Below are 20,945 nucleotides of genomic sequence, written 5' to 3'. Positions count from 1 at the left end.
ATCAAAGTCATCTTATGCTCCTGAGCTGAGCCTGGCAAAGAGGTGTAATGTCACTAATCTGAGTGTGGTCGCTGTGGCTATGCCCTTCTAAAGGCAATTTGAAGTTTTTGTCACAGCTTTCTTCCCCTTTCCCTCCTATTCATGATTCCCCAGGGCCTCTTTTCACTCACTTGGTTCACTTTCCAAAAGTCCAGCCTGGTGAATCAATCAATCTGTCCAGATTCCCGAGCTAGGCACCAGCTCAGGCTTGCTGGTTCCTTCCCAGGAAAAATTTCTGCAGAGAAAATTGCAGGGAAGATACACAGAAAAATTGAACATTCAGACAAGCATCATTCTTGCATGGAGGAAAATAATTTACTCATTGCAAATAATTTCTACTTCAAATTGATCAGGAAAGCAGTGAATGCTTTCACCCACTGGTCAGGCAATAAATACTACATGGCAAAACAATAGACAAATCTAGAAAGCAAAGCCAGCAGACATGGGTTACTAACTTGCAAAGAAACATGGGTGGGAGAAAAAAATACACAGATAAAGAAAGCTGGACTTGGAAGAACAATACTGCAAGGAAAAAGCATTGGACTCAGATGAGGATGACAGAGCAGTACTCTGGGGGTAAGTGAAGGACAGGCAGGAGGGAAGGTCCTTGTGACTGAAGTGGGGTGGTCAATGAATCTGTGTGGAAGCCACAGCTACAGGTAGGATCAGAGCTTGAGGCAAATACGAGGAATGGGGAAATCAAAATATTGAAGGAATTTTCAAAAGTTTTCCTAAATGTTGATACAAAAAAAATTTTGGGCACTGCATTGCCACTTTGCCATCAAAGACATGGTTTTATAAATTAACAAAAGGATTTAAAACCTTCTCTTAAAATCCTAGTCATTAAAGAGATCAGTACTTACACAGCTTATCTTTTCCGACATCTTTTCTTATTCACAAGGGTTTTCCCTGGGGGAACTATAGTTTCTCAAGGTACAAGCAGAAGCTAGAAAGTACACCATGATTTTATAAAACCAGCTTCATGTCAACACATGCTGTCACCAGGCACCATGTGTCTACTTCAATTGACCTTACCCAATTACTTAATTGTATGACTCACTCTAACAAAGGTTAAGATATTGAGATTTTAGAAAGTTACACCAAATAACATAATCATCACAGATTACTTTCTCATATAATAGTGTCATTAAAATCAGGTAAATAGATGAAGGGTCATGATGTAAATAAGCTCACTGAAATTAAAATTCACATTTCAAGGCAGAAGCACTGCTGCCTGACATACGTGCATGGTGTAATGTCTCCTTTTTGGGAGTAGGAAATCCTTGCCTCTTTCTGACTTGAATAAATGACAGGAAATTCATATGAGGAAATCCTCTACAATCTTAGCATTTTCAACTAGGACAAGGGAACAAAGAGGAAAGGCAACTTGGTGTGCTCTTTTCAGGTCAATCAACAAACATCCCTTGTTGTGCTTCAACATGTATCCTCAACTGTAAACCCATAGCTTCTGTGTGGGTGGGAAAATGCCCTGTGGTTTAACAGCAGTGTTCATTATATGCATGCTCAGGTTACACCAGAAGAATGTATCCCAGACCCTCTGCTTGGAAACGCTGTCCTGTTTCTCATCCCCTTCCATTATCCTCCTGTGGTTGTGCAGATTTTCTGTGGGCACAGGTTATCTGATGTATGCTATGCCCTGCACAAGAAAAAAAATTAGTCAAGTTGCACTAGCAGAGTTTCTTTCACTTGCTCTTCATTTAAGAGCAGTGAATCCAATGCAATAAGGATCCTATTTTTCAGTTTATACTGTTGTTTTTCCCATCAGAAGTAATTTGGCTTCTTTGATAGCAGAGCTACCAGGGAAGTGCAAGCTGCTTCTCCAACCTGCTGCCAGGTTGTGTAGTTAATCTTCCAGAAATATAGCACCCCTTTTTTTTTTTTTTTTTTCCCCTCTGGATTTATGATTATCTGATGTATGCTATGCCCTGCACAAGAAAAAAAATTAGTCAAGTTCCACTAGCAGAGTTTCTTTCACTTGCTCTTCATTTAAGAGCAGGGAATCCAATGCAATAAGGATCCTATTTTTCAGTTTATACTGTTGTTTTTCCCATCAGAAGTAATTTGGCTTCTTTGATAGCAGAGCTACCAGGGAAGTGCAAGCTGCTTCTCCAACCTGCTGCCAGGTTGTGTTCAGGCACTAGTTAATCTTCCAGAAATATAGCACACTTTTTTTTTTTCCCTCTGGATATATGAGATTGCCAGGTTGTGTAGTTAATCTTCCAGAAATATAGCCCCCCTTTTTTTTTTTTTTTTTTCCCCTCTGGATATATGAGATTGTACTTGACATTTTAGGATCTGCTTTCTCTGAATGGGTCCAATTTATCCTGGAATGCAGATTGTGCTGTGCAATCTACATTACCATCATGATTTATCTTTTCATCTCTGCTTCCAGCATCTGCAAATACAGTCACTTGGTGATTGTGTATTTGTTTCCAAAATGTCTACAAAAATATTACCTATGGTAAGGTCAAGTATGTATGCTTTTGATGCTACTTTGCAAGACCTGCCATACAGCATTTATTGTTTCCCAAGTATCTCATTTATATTATATAATTTTATTTTATATTAGTTTGAAGGCCATGAAAGACTAAATTAAATACCTTACAGAAGTGTATTACATCAGCATAGTTACAAAACTCAATTATAATTGAAGTTCATCAGAGTACAACCTGAATTGAGGTTGCCAAGTCCTGTTTCTAAAACCAAATTAGTGAGCATTGATATATTGATAGTACTTCATATTTTACATTTTATAGCTGATGGGGTCAAACATGTTGTTTGAGTCCAGCATTGGAGGACTTCCATTGCACGGTCAGAATTATTAACAATGATTAACAGCAAGACAAAAGATTCTTCAGCCAGTTCATCTGGGGTTGTTGTATGCAAGTTTTTTCTTTTCCTTCCTTTTAGAATATTTATTTTTTAAAATAATTTTTATTAATGCAGTTTAGAACTTACATTTGCATTTTGGCAAATTATCCAGTACGCTGATCAGATGTAAATACATCCTTTCGCTCCTTGTCAAATGCAGAGTGCTAACATTGGCACTCTCCTATAAATCTAGCACCAAATCTTACCTGCAGTTTTACCTTCTCTTATTTCTACTTTAGATTTTCTTCTGTTGTCCCTCATTTTACTAGGCTTGAAGTTTCTTTGGATTTGTGCAGTAATTTTTATTGACATATTTATGTTTGCTATCTACTTCTAACTATTGTCTTTCCTTCCTTTTCCAGAAATGGTTTTAAATAAAATAGTTCATTTTAATATTTAAAATACTGCTTAACACCATGTAATGAAGTCTTCTGATACACATCCCAATTTTCATTAATACTGTTAATTTTCTCATCTAATACAGTCTCAGTTTTCCTTATTTCTTAACTATTTTTTTTCTAGGAAACTTAAAATCAGGCTTACATAGAATTTATTTGTATGTGTGTATCCACATTAAATGCAAACACTTCTGTAAATGCCTACTCAGCTGTAAACACATGCACATGTAACAGAGCTTGGCTGAGCCTGTTCTCCCTGTGACCTCATTTGATGTAATTGGTTGTGAGCATCGTGTCTGTCTTCAGGCCACCACAAACTTTCAGCCTGGTGCTCATTCCAGCCCTTCCCACCACAATCAGATTTCTATGTGTGCCATCTATTGACTACTGGAAAAATATCATCAGTAATCCCTGAAATCTGGTAACGCAGTTTTACCACTGTCTTCATGAGACTTCCATTCTTCGCATCAACAATGAGAATGCCATTTCTGTTTTCACATATTATTGATAGGCACTTAAGGGCTTATTTGCTGGATATTTTAAGGTTGGTTTGTTGGTTTGGTTTTTTTTTTTTAAAAAAAAGCTCTTTACTTTGTTAACCTTCCTGATTTAATGCTTTCCATATATTATTCATTCTTACATTAAGTCAGATTTTAAATGCATGTGTGATTTACCAGAAGAAAAACCCTACAGATTTAGTCCCTGATTGATTTTTTTAATAATCCTAGCACTTAATTATCTTAGAGTGGCTAATGACCTTTTATCACATTAGATTATTAATGCCGTCATATGCAAAGAAATTGAATTTGGGTCTAATTCAGATCTAAATCTTAACCAAGTGACACCAAATGTAATGCACTAATAGACAAAATTAGAGTCCAGCCTGTGGCATGGTATTACTATTTCCCTCCTGATTTATTGGACACTAAAAGAAACCAGTAGCTGTCAGAGGAAATTCATTGACTTGATTCTGACTGACAAGACTGCACATGTGCTGGAACATACTTTGTTGCCGTTTCTATAACAATGCATGCTGCTATCCTGTTTTTTGTGGGTTTTACCTAAGATGACATACAATTCTTAGATCTCCATTTATTATTCATTGGGGGATAGCATAGGAGTAAATAGTGAGGACAGGATTTCCTGTCCTTCTGCTGTCATTACATGTTTGATTTAGCAAGTTAATAACATGACTGTAAAGCCTGTTTATATGAGATAATAATCACTGCAGAGTTTGGGCCCAGAAAACGCTGATAACTTCTCCAAAACCAAATCTGTGATGGAAATTTCCAAGAAAATCACTTTGACAGGAGATTACTAGTTTTACTGCAGGCCAGATGCAAAGTGAAAGATAACTGAACATGTTGATGCTTTAATCTTGGAGGTGCCAAGTCTACTGCATTTCCCATTTTATTTCTTACTCAAAAGTGGGTCATACTTGACTTCACTTCTGTAAAAATATCAAGCTGTGGAAAATACATTGGATACTGGAAAATATATTCATAAATTGCCAGATATTAGTTTTTTATTATTCTATATTCAAATTTTCTCAATAATAAAGAAACAACAATATTCTGTCATGATAAAAAAGACAATGCCCAAAAGATATTGCAACCTTTTCCAACTTTTTTTAATAAGGCAGATGCAGTTTTTAGCCAAATGAGAAGAACCTAGACAGATCCCAAAATACTTATATGCATTACTGAATGTATCATATATTTCCCAGTACCTCCAGAAATAAGTAGAACACTACTTTGTTCTTTGAGTGTTCAAATGCCTAAGGATACCTAGAAGGAATCTGCCTTTTTTTTTTTCTTCATTACCACCAAAACAAACCCAACAGTTGCTTTGGTAGATTGCTTTGACAGCTGCATTAAGGTCACTGTGAGATGTTTGTACGTGTTCAACTTCTTCCATGATTTTCGCTTGGCTTCAGCATTCATTTCCACTGTTGGCAGAGAAGCTTGATGCACAGGGATGAATGATGTGAGAGAATATGACAAGAAAAATCACAGCTTTGTTTCCACAGCTCAGCAGTCCTTGAGCACCTTAACTTCCTACTAAAATTAACCTACATTTGTGTCTGTTAGCCAACACAAGGACATGTCTCATATCTTTTGTTGCCCTATCTTGTCATTTGCCACAGACATCCCCATCACAGCTATCATAAGAGTACTGAGTAAAGAAATAACAGGCTGAAAACAGATAAAAATTAGAATTCTTCATAACCTTTATAAAGAGAGCAACATAAATTTCTCTGAAATATCTGTGGTCATTGTTTTTAACATTTAGCCATTAAGTCTTTCCCTATTTTCTTTGACAGAGGTAGTTGATGGTCTGTCATGCCAGCACAAGGAATGTGGGCCACAGCTGCCCACACCTGAGAAAACAGCATCTCCAGTGCTAATGGAAATGTGTTTTTAAAAGTAATCGATGACTGAATCATCAGCTTTGAGATAACCTACCTCTGCTTACCAGTATTTTAAATGCCTTTTCAATTACATCTGTGCTCAACAGTTGCTCCCTTTCCCAGCCTGGCACTTGGCACAGACCTCTTTCTGCTCCTCATGGCAGGCAGAAGTGTCACTTAAGCAAGTGTTCAGGAGTAATTCCGGGGGCAGAAAAATGAGTAAAAAGGATGAAAGGTTTCCTTGCATGTTTCTGAGTCCCCTTGTTTCCAGAATCACTCACTGGCCTCCGAAGCTAAGTCAGCTTTGCAGTGTTCCTTCCCATCAGTGATCCGGCTAAGCACTTGAGCCTTTTCCGCTATTCATCCGGAGGAGCTTGTCTTCACTGTTTATGCCAGGTCACAGATTATGGACAATTAGGTGCTCCTGAGCTGAGACACACAAATATATGCATGCATGTCTAAAAGTGCAACTGTTTAGAGCAGCCTCAGCATCTCCTAGATGAACTAATGTATTAGCTTTTGTGGGATTTGGGAGGTGTTAGGCGGCCTCTGGCTAGAGACTCACGGCAATTGTTTGGAGGCTAGGCAGGAAGGGAAAAAATGTAGGGCTTAAGCAGTGTTCAGAGTCAATATCCTGAGATACTTAGGTTTTATTTAATCTATCTGCACTGTGTTAAGTTTTGTTTGTTTGTTTTATGTGTTTAGATGCAGTCTGAGCTAACAAAATGATAAATTGGGTTGAGGGTAGAGGGAGTTTTGTGGTTGAACCTGAACTTTTTGCAAATTGTTTTTATATTCAAGTGAAGAAATCACTGGCTAACAGCATAAGACCATTTGCATATAATGCATGAGTGCAGTTGTTCTTCACCAATCCATATACTCTTTATATCAACTTTTTTTCCTGCTACTGACAGTTTTAGAGGGAGGGTGAACAAATTGGCAAAGGGTAATCTGATTTTATATTCTGTTACATTAAAAGGGGAAAGCTCTCAGACAGCATTTGTGAACCTTGTACAGGGTTATTTATAGAAGATTCATCTGTTCCTGAGGGAAACAAAGAAACCTTTTCAACCCTGTCTAAAGTACAAGAATGATCTAAGTTAAAACCTGCCTGCAGGCAAACAGTGTGTAACAATTCAGAGTTTATCCTTGGGCAGGGAGCATGTGGGTCTCTGCTGTACCCTATTTGCACCTTGTGCAATCATTTATACTTCTGTGAAATAACTGCAAAATACCACCTTTTGTGTGACTTAGGCTTTGATTGTATTTTATATGGCTCCATGGAGCTATAGATGATGGCGGCTTCCGAAGAAGAGATTTCATCTGCAATACTCCCTAGATCGATCACAGGCTGTTAAGTATGTTAGAAATGCTGTTGCAGAGTGCTCTGGCAAGCTTGGCAGGTTGTTTTACAGTGGTCTGAGGTTTTGCCTCAGTATCCAACCCCACTCCCTGCCGGAGCTGCCTTCTACATTGCAGAGCTGGTGGGAGCACGGTGGACTCCTGCCTTAGCAGCTCTGGTGCAAAGATTAGCATTTTAGCAACGGGGGAAACAGGTGGATTTGCTCTAAAATGGCCAACTTAGTAGAAGTATCTGAGGAAAAGTCTGTAATACACTGAAAGTTGCAGTCTGGTACAACAGCTTCCTCTAGCTCCTCCAAAGTCAGTGAGTCAGTCAGTGTGCATCCTTTCTTTCGTCCTTCCATGCAGCCCCAGGCTGTTATTTAGAGTTTCAGATCCCTATCTCGACAAGACAGAAAACAGTAAGCAAGTGTAAAGGAAGGCCTTTTCCTCTCCCATTAGGACCAGGAGTTTTCAATAGTGCTCAGACACTTAAAGGGCAGCAATATTTTTTCTACTTCTCTGCAAGAAAATTCACCAAAACTTATCCCTCATATCTGACAAATTTTACAAAAGCTGAAAAAAGCTTTCAAAAGTAGCTGCAGTGAGCACTAATTCAATCTGCTGTTATTCCTAAAACCAGAGATGTGGCTAAAATACTCCCAGAGGTAGGTGTGCCTTTTCCCAAGCCAGACCCCGAGATGGCTAAATCAAGGAACAACTTGCCACAAAACAGCCCAAAGCTTCCCCTTCAACTGCTGCCTAAAACACGGGAGTGTAACAATCCATCTCCTGACTTCACCACGTGGAGAAATTGCCTTGTCTCAACAACGTGGATAGTTTATAGCATCATAAAATATCCTGAGTTTAAAGGGACCCCCAGGATCATGGAGTCCAGCTCCTGGCTGCACAGGACAGCCCCAAAATGGTTGTCTCTTACAGGAGCAGCATGAAGTATTCTTCTGTTTCTGGGCTCAGGAAGGCTTTAAGTAAACTGTTAATGTGCATACTTGTGACATTGTCCAGCAGCAACCCTAAGAAAATGAAATAATCTTCGCTGTGATGTTAGGTTTTCAAATCACTGACTGTGGGCTTTGCCTGGCCCATGGGGAATGAGATCCTCACTTCTGCTCTCAGTGAATCCTCACACTCATTGTGATTTTGGTGCTACCAGGAGGCTCAGCTTGTCTGTTTTCAGCTCTCTGCTTGATGCAAACAGGGCTGCAGGACCAATTAGCACAATCTTAACAACATATTCTAAGAAGAACAAATATCCTGCATGTTACACCAGGGATGTCATGTGGTGCAAAATGTTTTTTTCTTTTTTATACACCCTGCCTTATTGAAAATGCCTATTTTAAAGCATTTGGTTTTGTTTCTTTCTATGTAGAGATTCTGTCATTTCTGTATTTCTGCAGGTCTAAATAATATGGCATGGATGTGTCCTTACTGTTGCACTTATCTTCCTTCTGCAGGAATTCCAGCCACTGATATGGCCAAGACAGAAAGTACATACCGAAACTGAACAGAATGCAAAATATGGGTTTGCAGCCTTGAACACTAACTGCTAAACAATTCCAGAGATGTATCCATGCATGAGAACTAACACTATTAAGATCTCTTTTTAATGACATGTATAAACATGTCTGTATAAACAGAAATTCCACCTTTTTAATGACATATATAAACATTTCTGTATAAACAGAAATTCCACCAGCATAATGATGGAAGAATAAGTTTTTTGAATTCATCAAGCTGATATCTAAAAGACCTCTAAAACATTCTGCCAGTGCCATTGTAAATCTTAATCTCAGACCTAAACCTACGGGAGCTGAATCTTCTTGACCCACTACATTGACTGTGACCAGATAAAGGGCATAAAAAATACCTCAGGATTGTGCAATACCAGAAGTATAGTACTTCACTGTTATATGGAGATTCGGAGTTCATGGAAATCAGACAGCCAGTAGCAGCAGCACTATCAAACTCCAGTTATCCTTAATGAATCTGCAAGAAAGTTTGGCTGAAGACTATTGAGGTCAGAATCAGGCCCTCACATTGGAATATTTTTTGATTTTAGTGCAGTTGGTCTAGATTTTCATCACAAAAAACAAGCCAGATCTGATCTGGGAGGATCCCCCTCCCCAAACTAAATTTTTTTCCCTTTTGCCTTCCAGGTTTAATTAAAAAATATTAAGAGCCAATATAATGGACAAATAAATTCACCACAAATTAATAATTATTTCACCCAAATGGACTTTATTTTTATAACCTGCATGTTATTATTATATAACATATTAGTGCAATACTGACCCAGTAATACAATGCTTGAGGAACTGAGCCAGTAGTCAAAGGAGATTCTTCCCTAGGTATAGCCACAATGTTGTAATAAGGTTTGAACTAGAATATATTGAGTAATGATTTAGCATGAATAAGTCATGGTATAAACCATAACAAGTGCTGCTTCTCACTGCTTAGGTATGTCTGAGTAAAGTAATACTTCACTTAAGAACTTAGGAAAAATATGTAGAAAAATACAGACCTACATAGAAGCTTGGACTTGCTGTAATAAGGTAGACCTCAGTGTTGAAGACTTTTTAAAAGGACTTTTAAATTTGTTATCCCAACATAGTGAATTCAGTTTGGTAGAAGAATTCTTTGTTGATTTTGTTCTATTTTGTTTTAGTTGGAATTGTTGCTGTTTCATGTAATTCAACATGAATCCTTTACAAATATTTTTAAATTATAATACTGGAATAGTACTTAAGATGGATGCTAATTTTTGTGTATGGCTACAAAACATACATTTTACTGGCATTTAGTAGTTTGATAGACTTTAGCTCCACATGACTTGCTTTCTAGAAACAGCCATATATTGATAAGATTTGCTGTTTTTCTTGGGGGAGAATTATGTTTACTTTCAAATAAAACTCCTTGAAAATGTTGAATAAGACTGATCATAATTTAAATGTAATTGACCACCTCCTAAGAATTTGTTCTTTAGAAACAGTTTTGAATTATGAAGATTGGCAGCTCTTACTATTAATATATAGTATATAGAAAGAATATATATATTTTAAAATGTGTGTATTGTATGTCAAAAGTTCAAATTCTCTGTTCCTTTCATTCTCTTTCAGAGCAGGACACATTAGAGAATTTGATTAAGTGTGTAGCCATTCTAAAATTACTCAGGTCTTGAAATTCAGTGGCCTGTAGTTTTGCTCATTAATGATAAGAAACAATTTTGATATAATTATTGAAATGTTTTTATTTATAAGTTTAAAGTCCCTATACTCTTTGCTGTGTAAATTCCTAAATGACATGCTATTCAGGTTGCTGAAGACAGACTTATCTCCTTTTTGGTTACTGTTCTGATGCTCAGAAAAACTTGAACATTTGTCCACATACATTTGAAAATTACACTGAGCTGAAAAATTGTCTCCACCATGCAAAAGGACCATGCTCTGTACTGAAAAATGAGTAGGAGTCCTCTGCTAAGAGGTGTCAATACTCAATGAGCACTCCTGAGAATTGATAGTTTGGTCACGCCTGCTCCAAGAATATCACAGCGATTAAATTATGCTTTCAGAAAATGCCTGTAGTGGTAGTGATCAGTATTTTCATCTGTTCTTCCCTAAGGTCATGGATAACCATAACATAAGTTGAGTGCTTTTCTGGATCGATATCCTGACATGCTGGCAGAGAACTGTGCAGCATCCATTAGCAAGGCTGACCTCTTGCCAGCATAACATACATCAGGTGCCTGTTACACACCCGTGCTGCAGTCTGGCAAAAGAAGGATCCTTACGATGTCTGGCCAAAGCAATCTCAATAATTCTTTTATAGTTTGTAGTAACAAAAATGTATCACGTACTCAGTATCCACTAAAAACATAGTACTTCTTATTCCCAGATCCTCTTTTCCTTATTGCCCAAGCAAAGTTGATGAGGGTGAGCTAACGGGCCATGTCTCATGCACCACAGATCAGAAGGGACAGCGGCAGTAATGTACATAAGCATATTATTTTACTGAATTTCCACATTAAACTGATTGATTCTAGCAACCATTGCTGATAGGAAATAATAGAGAAAGTGTATTAATTGTTTAATTGATTTTGACAGCAGAGGACAAATGTACCTATATTTTTTCCCCCTCCCCATCTCTCTTAGACAAGCAGGTATGCATATAATATTTAAAATTGAGGCACTCCTGTCATTGTGAGTGCTCGTTGGACCACTGAAAATGTGTAGTAAGTCTTATTATGGTTACAACAAACAGTTACTTACAGCCAGGTCAAAGAGCATTGTTCAGTGGCTTGCCTGATTTTAAATCCAGCACGTGCCATTTCTACTTCCCATGTGTAGAAATGGGAAGTATGTATTATAACTTCTTGTCTGGGTTTTGAAGTTATAATTTGAAAACAGCTTATGTGGTCTTATATAGGACTCTGTCATGGTGGGAGGGTTAACTTTTTTTTTCTAAGTTTTGATAATTTCACATAAATGGCTTAATTCTGAATGCCCATGGAGGGAAGCTGTGGGGTCTTACTGACACCATTTGTAGGTTTGAGGTCAACAGGGTGTAGACTTGGATCTTGATAAACATAATTTACTTCTCTGATGATTATTTGCCATGGCATTTTAGACTCTGACTCTCACATTTCACAGAAGAGGTATTTTAGAGAGGTTACAGTCTCAAGGACCTGTAGACAAATCAACCAGCACTCCCATTTCTCACAGTGGGTGGGATGGGGGGAACACACTCAGTTCCCTTTAACACTGCAGCTTAGTTTTCACCACTTTAACCACGATCATCTAAGAGACAGAACCCCAAATAAATTAAAGGAAACATTCACACAGAGTCTATGCAGTCTGCACCTTTATATGAGCTAATGCTTTAATGTGTACAGTATACAGGCACACTGGCTTTTACAGCAGCCTCTCCTATTTGTCTGCAGCTCCATTCCAGGAGCAGGCCAATCTTGTGTGTATTGAGGATGACAATGCCATGCTGGAGGTAGATGACAAACAGCAGCATTTCAGATGCAACAGGACCAAACAAATTGGAACAAATCCCCCCTCTAAACAGCGCTGTGTGTACTACCCACTGCCAAGGGCTGCACATAAGTTTCCATTTACAGTGCAAGATGAGACTTAAAATAAGCAAAGTTGGTTAAAGGAAAGCTATTTTGAAAGGATAGCAAGAAGCGAATATTCTATTTATAATAAGAAAAAATTGAACTCTGTTCAAGAGAATGGAATCTTTTAACTAATCTCCATTCTTACTGTGTAAGTTTAAAAAAGCATGTCCATTTTTTTACATGTACAGTATAGCATAGTATCTTTCAAAGATGCATTTGATCTGTAAAAAATTTAAATTCATGTTCATTCATTGAAGCATATACAGTGATTAGAGCAGCTTTACTTACCTGGTAACATATTAACAAGGAAACTGCCCTCTACACTTAAGGTTTTGGAATCAGAAAATGGCTCCTTTTTGGGAAAAGAATGGTTCAATGTGTCATGTGCCTAGGAAAGTTGCCTTCATTTTCTCTGAAAACTGCCCTTGCAAAAGAAAACTCCTCAGCCAGAAAAGATGGACAGTGTTGTTCCAAAGGTGTTGCTTGATATGGTGGGAAGATTTGTGTAACTAAAAACACATCTAGTTTGCCAGAGCACAGTAACCTAAAACACAGCGAAAAAGTTGATTTATTGCTTCCTGGACATCCAAAAAACTTTTTACTTGTATGAAATAAGCTGTAGGAGTGTTGTCCTTAGTTTTGTCTGTGGCTGCTAGTGTTTGCAGATACACCTGGCAAGAGCAAAAAAGATGTCCTTCCCCTTGCACATGGCACCTTTTAACCTCTCTGCAGTTACACAGCTTTGTCTCTTTCCCCTTCTGCTCACATCCATCTTTGACTGCTCCCACAGAACAAATCTCTGCATTTTTCATATTGGCAAGTAGATGGGCTGTTCTTGCACCAGCATTGTCAAGAAAGCAACAGAATTATAGTTGTACAAAAGTATTTCTACAAAGTTGTACAATAGTTGTGCAAGGTGATCTAAAATGTGCTTTTTGAGTGTCCGTTTACCCCTGCAAACAGTAGTTTACAAGCAGTTCTAAAAGTTTTCACTGTTGAGATTTCATTTCACAAACACATTTTATCACAAGGAATAAAAAGTTGGAAGGGCCATTGGTTTCATTTCATCTAAAAAGTCTGATTTAAAATGCTCTCCTTCAAATAAATGTGTTTCATAAACTTCATCTGCCTGATTTCTCTTTACATGTTGTTTATGTGAATGGCAAAAACTACGTAAGATTTACAAGGCTTGTGCCATGCTCTATATTGCTCCACAGTGCACCAGTTGTCAGCTCCAAGGTCACAGCTTTATTAAAGGATCAAGATTTACAATAATGTTAACAAGAGCATGAATGCCTTCACCGACACCTTCCTGTAGTTTACTTCCCTGAAGTCAGCTGCACAATTTCTCCCCCTGCCAAAGCTACTAATCAATAAACACTGCAGTCTCCTGAAGAAAGTTCAAATGGATCTATCATGTTGCATTAGTAATAAATCTTTGCTTTTGTTTAACACCTGCCTTCAAAAGACATAACCTTCTTTACCTGCAGTAATTAAACTTCCAAACAGCCTTATTTGGTGATTAAAATCTGCTCCCTTTTTAAAGATTGAGAAACTGATGCATAAGGCCTTGTTTTGCTGAAATCCTACAAGAAGAGTAAGACTTGGGAGCCCATCTCTGCCAGCCTCCCATGTGCTGAGGCTGAAGGCCATGCTGCCTGTACCCCAATGGTAGTTGTGTAGCATCTGAACTGAGGCTTCTGCAACTCTTCCTTTTCGTGTACTTTCACAGCCTGGCTAGTGTGTCCCTGAAGCTGATATACAGCCGTGGTGTCATCCTCACTGACACAAGCATGTACAAGAAGCACACAGCAGCTATTTAGCACTTAAGGTGTAGCTCTGTGTCTTCTTCTGGCTGTCCCTGCAGTGCTGATGAAGTTACTGCCACCAGCTGCTGCTAGTCACCCACTCAGATTGACTGGTCTGGCTTCCTGCTCCATTCCATGGAAGATAATCAATCACTTTAAACAGTAGGGGGTTTGCCAGCCTATGAACAGTCCAGATAACCCATATCAGCAGGATGAGAGCAGGACAGCAGTAACCTCCTGAGCTAGCACAGCCATGGTTACCAGAGGACAACTTACCACAGCATCTCAAATCCCAGGCCTGTCTTCCCCTGGGAGATCCCTGCTCAAGGAGTTCTGCCTTTTCCACCAGATTTTCTCCCAACCTGAAGTATGGGCAGCAAATATCCCAGCCCAGGCAACTTACTTCACTTTGGGCCAAAGGCTTTAGAAGTGCTTCTTCCCTTGAGAGTCTCAGAACTCTTGGTACTTAGAGGCATGCAAATTTTGTCTCCATGTGGTCTAAAAAGAAGGCATTCAGGCAGTGATTGGTTTTTGTTGTGCTGTCTCTGCTCTCCTTTAGGAAGATACTAACCTTAATAGGTAATAGTCATTGTGACACATACTGAACAAGAAGAACATCCTTCACAAAATCACAGGATGGTTCATCTCTCATCTTCACCTGAAGAGAGACCTTGGCTTCAGCTTCAGTGCCTGCAGATCCCTCTCCCTTCCAAACCAAGAACCCAGATGGTGTCATGGGCATTGTCTCTTGCTGCTGATCACTAGCAGCTACAAGAACCAGCTCTGGTGGATATCTAAAGCATTTAGGCTTTCATTTGGTTTTGAAATGCTGGAGTCTGAAAGAATACGTGAACCACAGCTCTTGATGTTTTGTACTCTCTTTTCTGAAAGTCTAACCTCAGGTCAGAGAGAGGGCAATCTGCCCACCTAGAGATCTCCTCTGAACATCTATGGTACAGACAGCTGCAGTCAAGGAGACAGGGGAACCAAGATGAAGGATCCATTTTCTCTCAGTCCTGGCACTGGAACAGGTTGCCCAGAGATGTTGTGCATGCTCAGTTCCTGGAAGTGTTCAAGCCCAGGTTTCGAAGGGGCTCTGAGCACCCTGGACTAGTGAAAGTTGTCTCTGTTCAGGGAAGAGCAGATAGAACTACATTGTCTTTAAGGTCTCTTTCAACCCAAACCATTCTATAATCTCTAAGCAAAAAAAGACCAGGCCTAGTCTGAATCTTAGATTTATTATGATTACAACCTTCACAAATTAATATAGTTGATATACTCTCTACAAATCTGTTTCTTTTTAAAGCATTCTCAACATTTTAGGTTTTTTTTTATATGCCAAGATTTATGTCCAGATGAGGTCAGTGCTAGATGTGCTTAACAGATCCAAAGTCTTCTCCACCTGCAGAACTCTGTTGGCATCAGTATACAGCTAGATAGATATTCTTTATAGTTCTTATTCTGGAAGAAAAACACAATCATACCACTAAATTAAGTTTTTTTGTTTTGGTTTGGTTTTTTGGGTTTTTTTTTGTTTCGGTTTTTTTTTTTTTTTGTCAGGAGGCAGAAAACTTGCCCCCACTGTCAGTAATACCACTAAAACTACTCCATAAAATCACCGCTAGAACCAGCCACAGAGTTCTATCATCAGTTAGGTTGGAGAAGACCTCTGAGATCATCAAGTCTAACCTATGACCGAACACCACCAAATCAGCTATAGCACAGCACTAAGTACCATCTTTTCTTAAACATCCCCAGGAATCCTGATGCCATCACCACCCCGGGAAGCCCATTCCAATGTTTGATCACCCTGAAGAAATTCCTCCTGCTGTTCAGCCTAAATCTCCTCCAGCACAGCTTGAGGCTAATTCCTCTTGTCCTGTCACCCGTTAATGGAGAGAAGAGGCCGATCCCCACCTGGCTACACCCTTCTTTCAGACGGAGAGCGATAAGGAGCCTCCTTTTCTCCAGGATAAACAACCCCACCTCCCTCAGCCGCCCCTCACTGGTGCTCCAGACCCCTCACCAGCGCTGCTGCCCTTCTCTGGACTGGCTCCAGCACCCCAGTGTCCTTCCTAGACTGAGGGCCTCAGAACCGAACACAGGCTTCGAGGTGCGGCCTGACGGGTGCCGAGTACAGGGAGACTGGACAATTCCACCCAGGAATAACCCAGCGCCTGAGCTCTGCCCCCGTGCCGGTCCGGCAGCGCTGCTGCTGCGCCGAAGGGCGGCGGGGCGGGCGCAGCGCGGTGGGCGGAGCGGGGAAGCCTCACGGACAGGGCGGAGCGGGGGCCGTGTCGTAGCAGCCCCGCCGGGCCGGGAGGCGATCGCCATGGAAACCCCGGCCCCGCCCCTGCCCCCCCGGGTGCCGCCGGGAGCGCGGCCGGAGCTGCCGGGTCCCTCCTCCGCGGGCAGCGCCAGGTAGAGCGCGGGGCGGGGGCCGCTCGGGCCGGGCGGGAGGAGCCGCGAGGGGCGGCGGGCGGAGCGCAGGCCGGGCTCGTTCCGCTGCCCCGCCGCAGCCCGGCCCGGATCCCACCCGGCGCCGGTGCCCCCAGCCATCCGCTCTCGGACCCCGGCAGCGCCCCTCGGGAGCGAAGCGGGGCCGGGCTCTCCTCAGCCCGCCAGGGCGGGGCTTGTTCGTCGTCCCCGATCCTGGCGGAGAGGCCCTTACGTGTTGCCATGGCCGAGGGGGCCGCGGCGGCCCCGGCGTGCTTCAGCGAGGATGATTTTTACTGCCCGGTGTGCCAGGAGGTGTTCAAAACGCCCGTGAGGACCGCCAACTGCCAGCACGTGTGGGTATCCCGACCCCCCGCCCCTTCCCAAGCCTTTTCCTCGATTCCTCCGGCTCTCCGCCTTGTGCTCCTCGGCTCCCCCCGCTCCCGGCGCACGGACCCTCGGCCTGGAGACGCTGGCGGTGAGGATGCGAGCCCAGCGCTGCTCCAGCCTCCCCTCGCCTCTTTCTTTTGTAGCCGACGAGGACCGGTCATTGAGGAGGAGCCCCCCCACCTCCCCGGGTGTCTGCTCGGCGGTGGGGGAGTTTTGCTGTACCGTCTGAGCTAACTCGCGGTTTTTAACTTCATGGTTTTCCCCGTTCCTTTTCGAACAAGGACGGTAGTGTGAGTTGTTCTCTCTTTTCAGTTCATCTATTCAGCATTTTTTTTTCCAGAGGGACGTTTGATTACAACGTGCTACTTTGTAGAAAAGCAAAATAGCTTTGGCAGCTGGTGCGTAAGGAAGGAGAGCTGTAAAAGCTGGTGACCTGAGGTCTCTGGAAACGCGTGCTGAATGAAGCCTTGCAGTGGTTTTGGCTCTGCTTAAGGACAATAAACAGGAGTTACCCTGATAAGATTGTCCAAAATCACGTGCTTGCTGCACCATTTAATATCTCATTAGTGATCAATCTGGTATGCAGCTCGGTAATACCAGTCAATAAATAAGAGGAGTTTTATCTAGAGTGCATTTCCAAGCTCCCCTGATTTCCATATACTTTATCATAAGCACCATTATTTCATGTTTCTTTTAAATGTCAAACTTTGTATTTGGTAAACTATTACTCTGCTCCTTTTTTTTTTTTCCCCTAACAATCTTCAGTCTCTCTTCAAGGACAAAGTAACTAAACTCTGTATATTTTGCTAACCTGTGTTTGTGGTAACTTTTCAATTTAGGTTTTGCAGGAAGTGCTTCTTGACGGCTATAAGAGAAAGTGGAACACATTGTCCTCTCTGCCGGGGGAGCGTGACTAAAAAAGAAAGAACGTATCCCAAAAGGGCTCTAGATGTTGAAAACAGTATGAAGAAAGCTTCTGGGGGCTGTAGATGCTGTGAGAAGCAGGTAGAGTAAAACTTTAAAAAAAGTTGAATAAATTGTTCATGTTTTTGTCCAGACACGCCTTTACTGTGTGTCATTCTCATCTTGGAGCTCAAGAGCCTATAGTAATTTGAACTGAGCTTTGTATGGCTTGTTCATATACTGGGCATGCAGTGCCTGCCAGCTGTAGCTAACAGGTGTAAACTGAAGGAGCATCTTGAATTGTCAATAAAGGCATTTTAAGTGGATTGCCGGTTTTCCCCTCAAAAGATGGAAAAAATGGATATAGCTATAAAACTGGCAAAAGGAAAGTTGAGGAGCTGAACATGGAAATTGCAGATATATGGAAAACCTCAGAAACTCTCAGTATGGAAATGAAACTGCTTTGAGCTGCTATAAAATTTATTTTAAAACCAAGATATGTGAATTGATTAATTGCAGTGCCCACATGATTAATCATGTGTAATTTCCTCCTTCCCCATCAGTCCTTTTACATTCCTTTCGATTCCTTTCTAAAGGGATCATTATTTTTGGAACGCTGGGTGAAATCTTGACCCTCATTGAAACCAAGAGTTATGTCTCTTTTTATCTAAACAGATGCAGGATTGCAGCCACATTTCTTGTTTATAACAAAATGCATCAAATCCAGGTAGTCTTTACATTGGTTTCATTTCACTTGGGACTTCTGTCAATGTGAAGACCAGCACTAATGGAGCCCTCAGCTGCTTACATTGTTCCACATGATTCATTGGGATGAAAAGGGGGGAAAAGAAACTGATTGCAAGTTGGTAAACTGGACGGAAGAACCAAACAGAATATTTCACCTGGGACTTCTGCCAATGTGAAGACCAGCACTAATGGAGCCCTCAGCTGCTTACATTGTTCCACATCATTCATTGGGATGAAAAGGGGGGAAAAAGAAACTGACTGCAAGTTGGTAAACTGGATGGAAGAACCAAACAGAATAACTTTAATGGAATTTAGGCACAGGCATGTGAGATATGATCTTGTTCAGCCCCTAGACCTGTGAGAACCTTCTGACAGTGCTGTTGGACCTGAAATTCAGGGGCATGTCCAACACAACTGTCTTCTGGCAAATCCAAGCAACTCATTCTCTTAATTTGAATTAAAGGTCAATAGGCAGCCTTAAGCTGGTGATCATTCACCTATTTGTTTCCCTTCCCTGCCAATGAGTAAACAAACACACCTAATGCAAAAAGAAAATGTTCCTTGCATGAGGTAGCAGCAGGCCAGAGAAGACTGAAGGAACAGTAGTGTTTATCCCATCCTCACAGCCACTCTCTGTTGTAGCTCATCACCTATTGATCCTGGATCTGGGAGGTGTAGTTCCAGTGACTTTGTTTCAGTTAAATGGTGTTTTCTTGCATCTAATCCCTGAGAGAGCTCTCAGATGTCCAGGAGTTTGAGTGGCAATGTTCTCCAGTCTCACAGAGTGACACTGGCTCTCAGGAGAGAGGAATTGGAGATGTCCTGTTGGTGAAGAAAGTGTTCATGCTCAGAAGTGAGACACAACTTCTGGTTTCTGCTGCTCATGAAGTCTAAATAATTCCTGCATGCATTGCTTTCTGTTGGCAGAATTATCTCTTCCTTCTATCTATCCCTGGATTGTTTAGTATGATTTCAGTAATTTGGCATTTTATTTTCAGGTTAGATTTTCATGGATGAGACAGCATTATAAAACATGTAAGAAGTATCAGGATGAATATGGTGTTTCTTCAATTATGCCAAACTTGCAGATTTCTCAAGATGCAACAGGGAACAGGTAATCAGGGTGTTCTATGTGTAACAGTGCATCTTCTTTCCCCACTCCCTCCCCCCATGGAAAGTTTTTTTTTTTTTTCCAGGGCATTTCTTCTTTTTGCATTAATTATTATCCATATTTTGTGCCTCAAAATAGGAGTTTTTCCAGGTCTTTTTCTCTACTCTTAGCAGACAGAAGAAAACCTTTCTGTATGATGGCTTTGAAATGTCTTCTAGAGACTCTCCTAAAAAGTATTTAATATTTATATTTTGCTTTCCTTGCCTTGGCAGCATTTGAGCAGTTTACTTTGTAACATACTTCATAATATTTACCTCTGGAGAACTTCCTGTCTATTTTTATTCCCCCTCCCCTTTCCTAAGTTTGTTTTAGTGGGTATCCTGTTTCAAAACATTACTGTGCAAGCTTTTGCTTTCTGATTGAATTTATTTTGAACAGATTTCTTATGAAATATATAAGGAATTCCAGTATGTTACACACCATAATATCAAATTACACTTGCCATTTGTTTTCAGGCAGTAAAGCTAACCTTTTTTTCATATATTCTCACTGATGGCAGGGGTTGGGAATTTTTGGTTATTTTTGAAAAGCTTTTTTATATGTCCATTTTACAGAGCTTTATTATATATAGCCCTTTTTTTGCCATTGATTTTCTATTTTTAGCAGTCTGAATTTTTCTGTGTTTGGTTTTCAACCCATCGGTCTATTGCAAGTTGAAGCTGTTACTGGAATTAGCTGCAGCCGTGTTTCACTGAAATGTCTGCATATTCTGATATCACTATTTATGCAGTTTGCTACAGTAGAATACCTGTGATTATAATATCACAGAAGTATAAAAAAATTTACCATTGCTGTATTTGCGCTTGTAAATATTCATGTTCTTAGCATGTCTTTACAGTTTCTTCTGGCTTAGCTAGAGGTGCATATACAGTCAAATTTACTTTCTAAAATGTTCTTCTGCTTTACTCTTCGTTTAGGAAAAAAGTTTATTTTGTGCTTAGCATAAGAAAACTTACCTTGTTGTAGCTAAAAATTGCAAATAATTTGTGTGAATACATGGCAGTTAAAGGCCTTTTACACCTTCCTAAGTCAAAAAACTTAGAAAGTGCTACCTCTTTACATTCATATAGTTCATAATACTTGTCTGTCACCTGCATTGCCAATCTTGTTGACTAAATGTTTGTTGTATTATATACCATTTTCCTGTAAAGTTGTGTAGTATGGCACCAAGCATAACCATGACAATTAAGTTATCCAGAGAGGTCCCAGTTGATTGGAAACTAGCAAATGTAATGCCCATCTACAAGAAGGATCAGATGAGTGATCCAGG

The 20,945-nt window shown here is 40.4% G+C and overlaps 1 protein-coding gene and 1 long non-coding RNA gene across 2 annotated transcripts; one reads left to right on the top strand and one right to left on the bottom strand.

Annotated features, from left to right (window-relative positions):
* Positions 1-15,361: 15,361 nt before the first annotated feature.
* On the bottom strand, positions 15,362-16,306 carry LOC120512153. Its single transcript, XR_005629950.1, has 2 exons — positions 16,055-16,306; positions 15,362-15,489 (listed from the first exon to the last, which is right to left on the bottom strand). It is a non-coding gene; the product is annotated as an uncharacterized LOC120512153 (long non-coding RNA).
* On the top strand, positions 16,295-20,915 carry LOC120512152 (E3 ubiquitin-protein ligase RNF138-like). The gene is made up of 3 exons (XM_039730160.1): positions 16,295-16,820; positions 17,694-17,859; positions 19,503-20,915. Exons 1-3 carry the CDS (start codon positions 16,708-16,710, stop codon positions 19,620-19,622), a joined length of 399 nt encoding a protein of 132 aa, XP_039586094.1. The 5' UTR covers positions 16,295-16,707; the 3' UTR covers positions 19,623-20,915.
* The last annotated feature ends 30 nt before the right edge of the window (positions 20,916-20,945 follow it).

The sequence above is a fragment of the Passer montanus genome, unplaced genomic scaffold, assembly GCF_014805655.1.
Source record: "Passer montanus isolate IOZ18808 unplaced genomic scaffold, ASM1480565v1 scaffold70, whole genome shotgun sequence".
NCBI lineage: Eukaryota > Metazoa > Chordata > Aves > Passeriformes > Passeridae > Passer > Passer montanus.
The sequence above is the reverse complement of the archived record's forward strand: the minus strand, read 5'-3'. Positions and strand labels throughout refer to the sequence as shown.

Bases quoted from the DNA above. Each gene is read 5' to 3' on its own strand.
- LOC120512152 (XM_039730160.1), top strand. From the start codon at position 16,708: ATGGCCGAGGGGGCCGCGGCGGCCCCGGCGTGCTTCAGCGAGGATGAT. The intron at 16,821-17,693 runs GTGGGTATCCCG...TTTTCAATTTAG, and splicing joins ACCGCCAACTGCCAGCACGT to GTTTTGCAGGAAGTGCTTCT. The intron at 17,860-19,502 runs GTAGAGTAAAAC...TTTTATTTTCAG, and splicing joins GTAGATGCTGTGAGAAGCAG to GTTAGATTTTCATGGATGAG.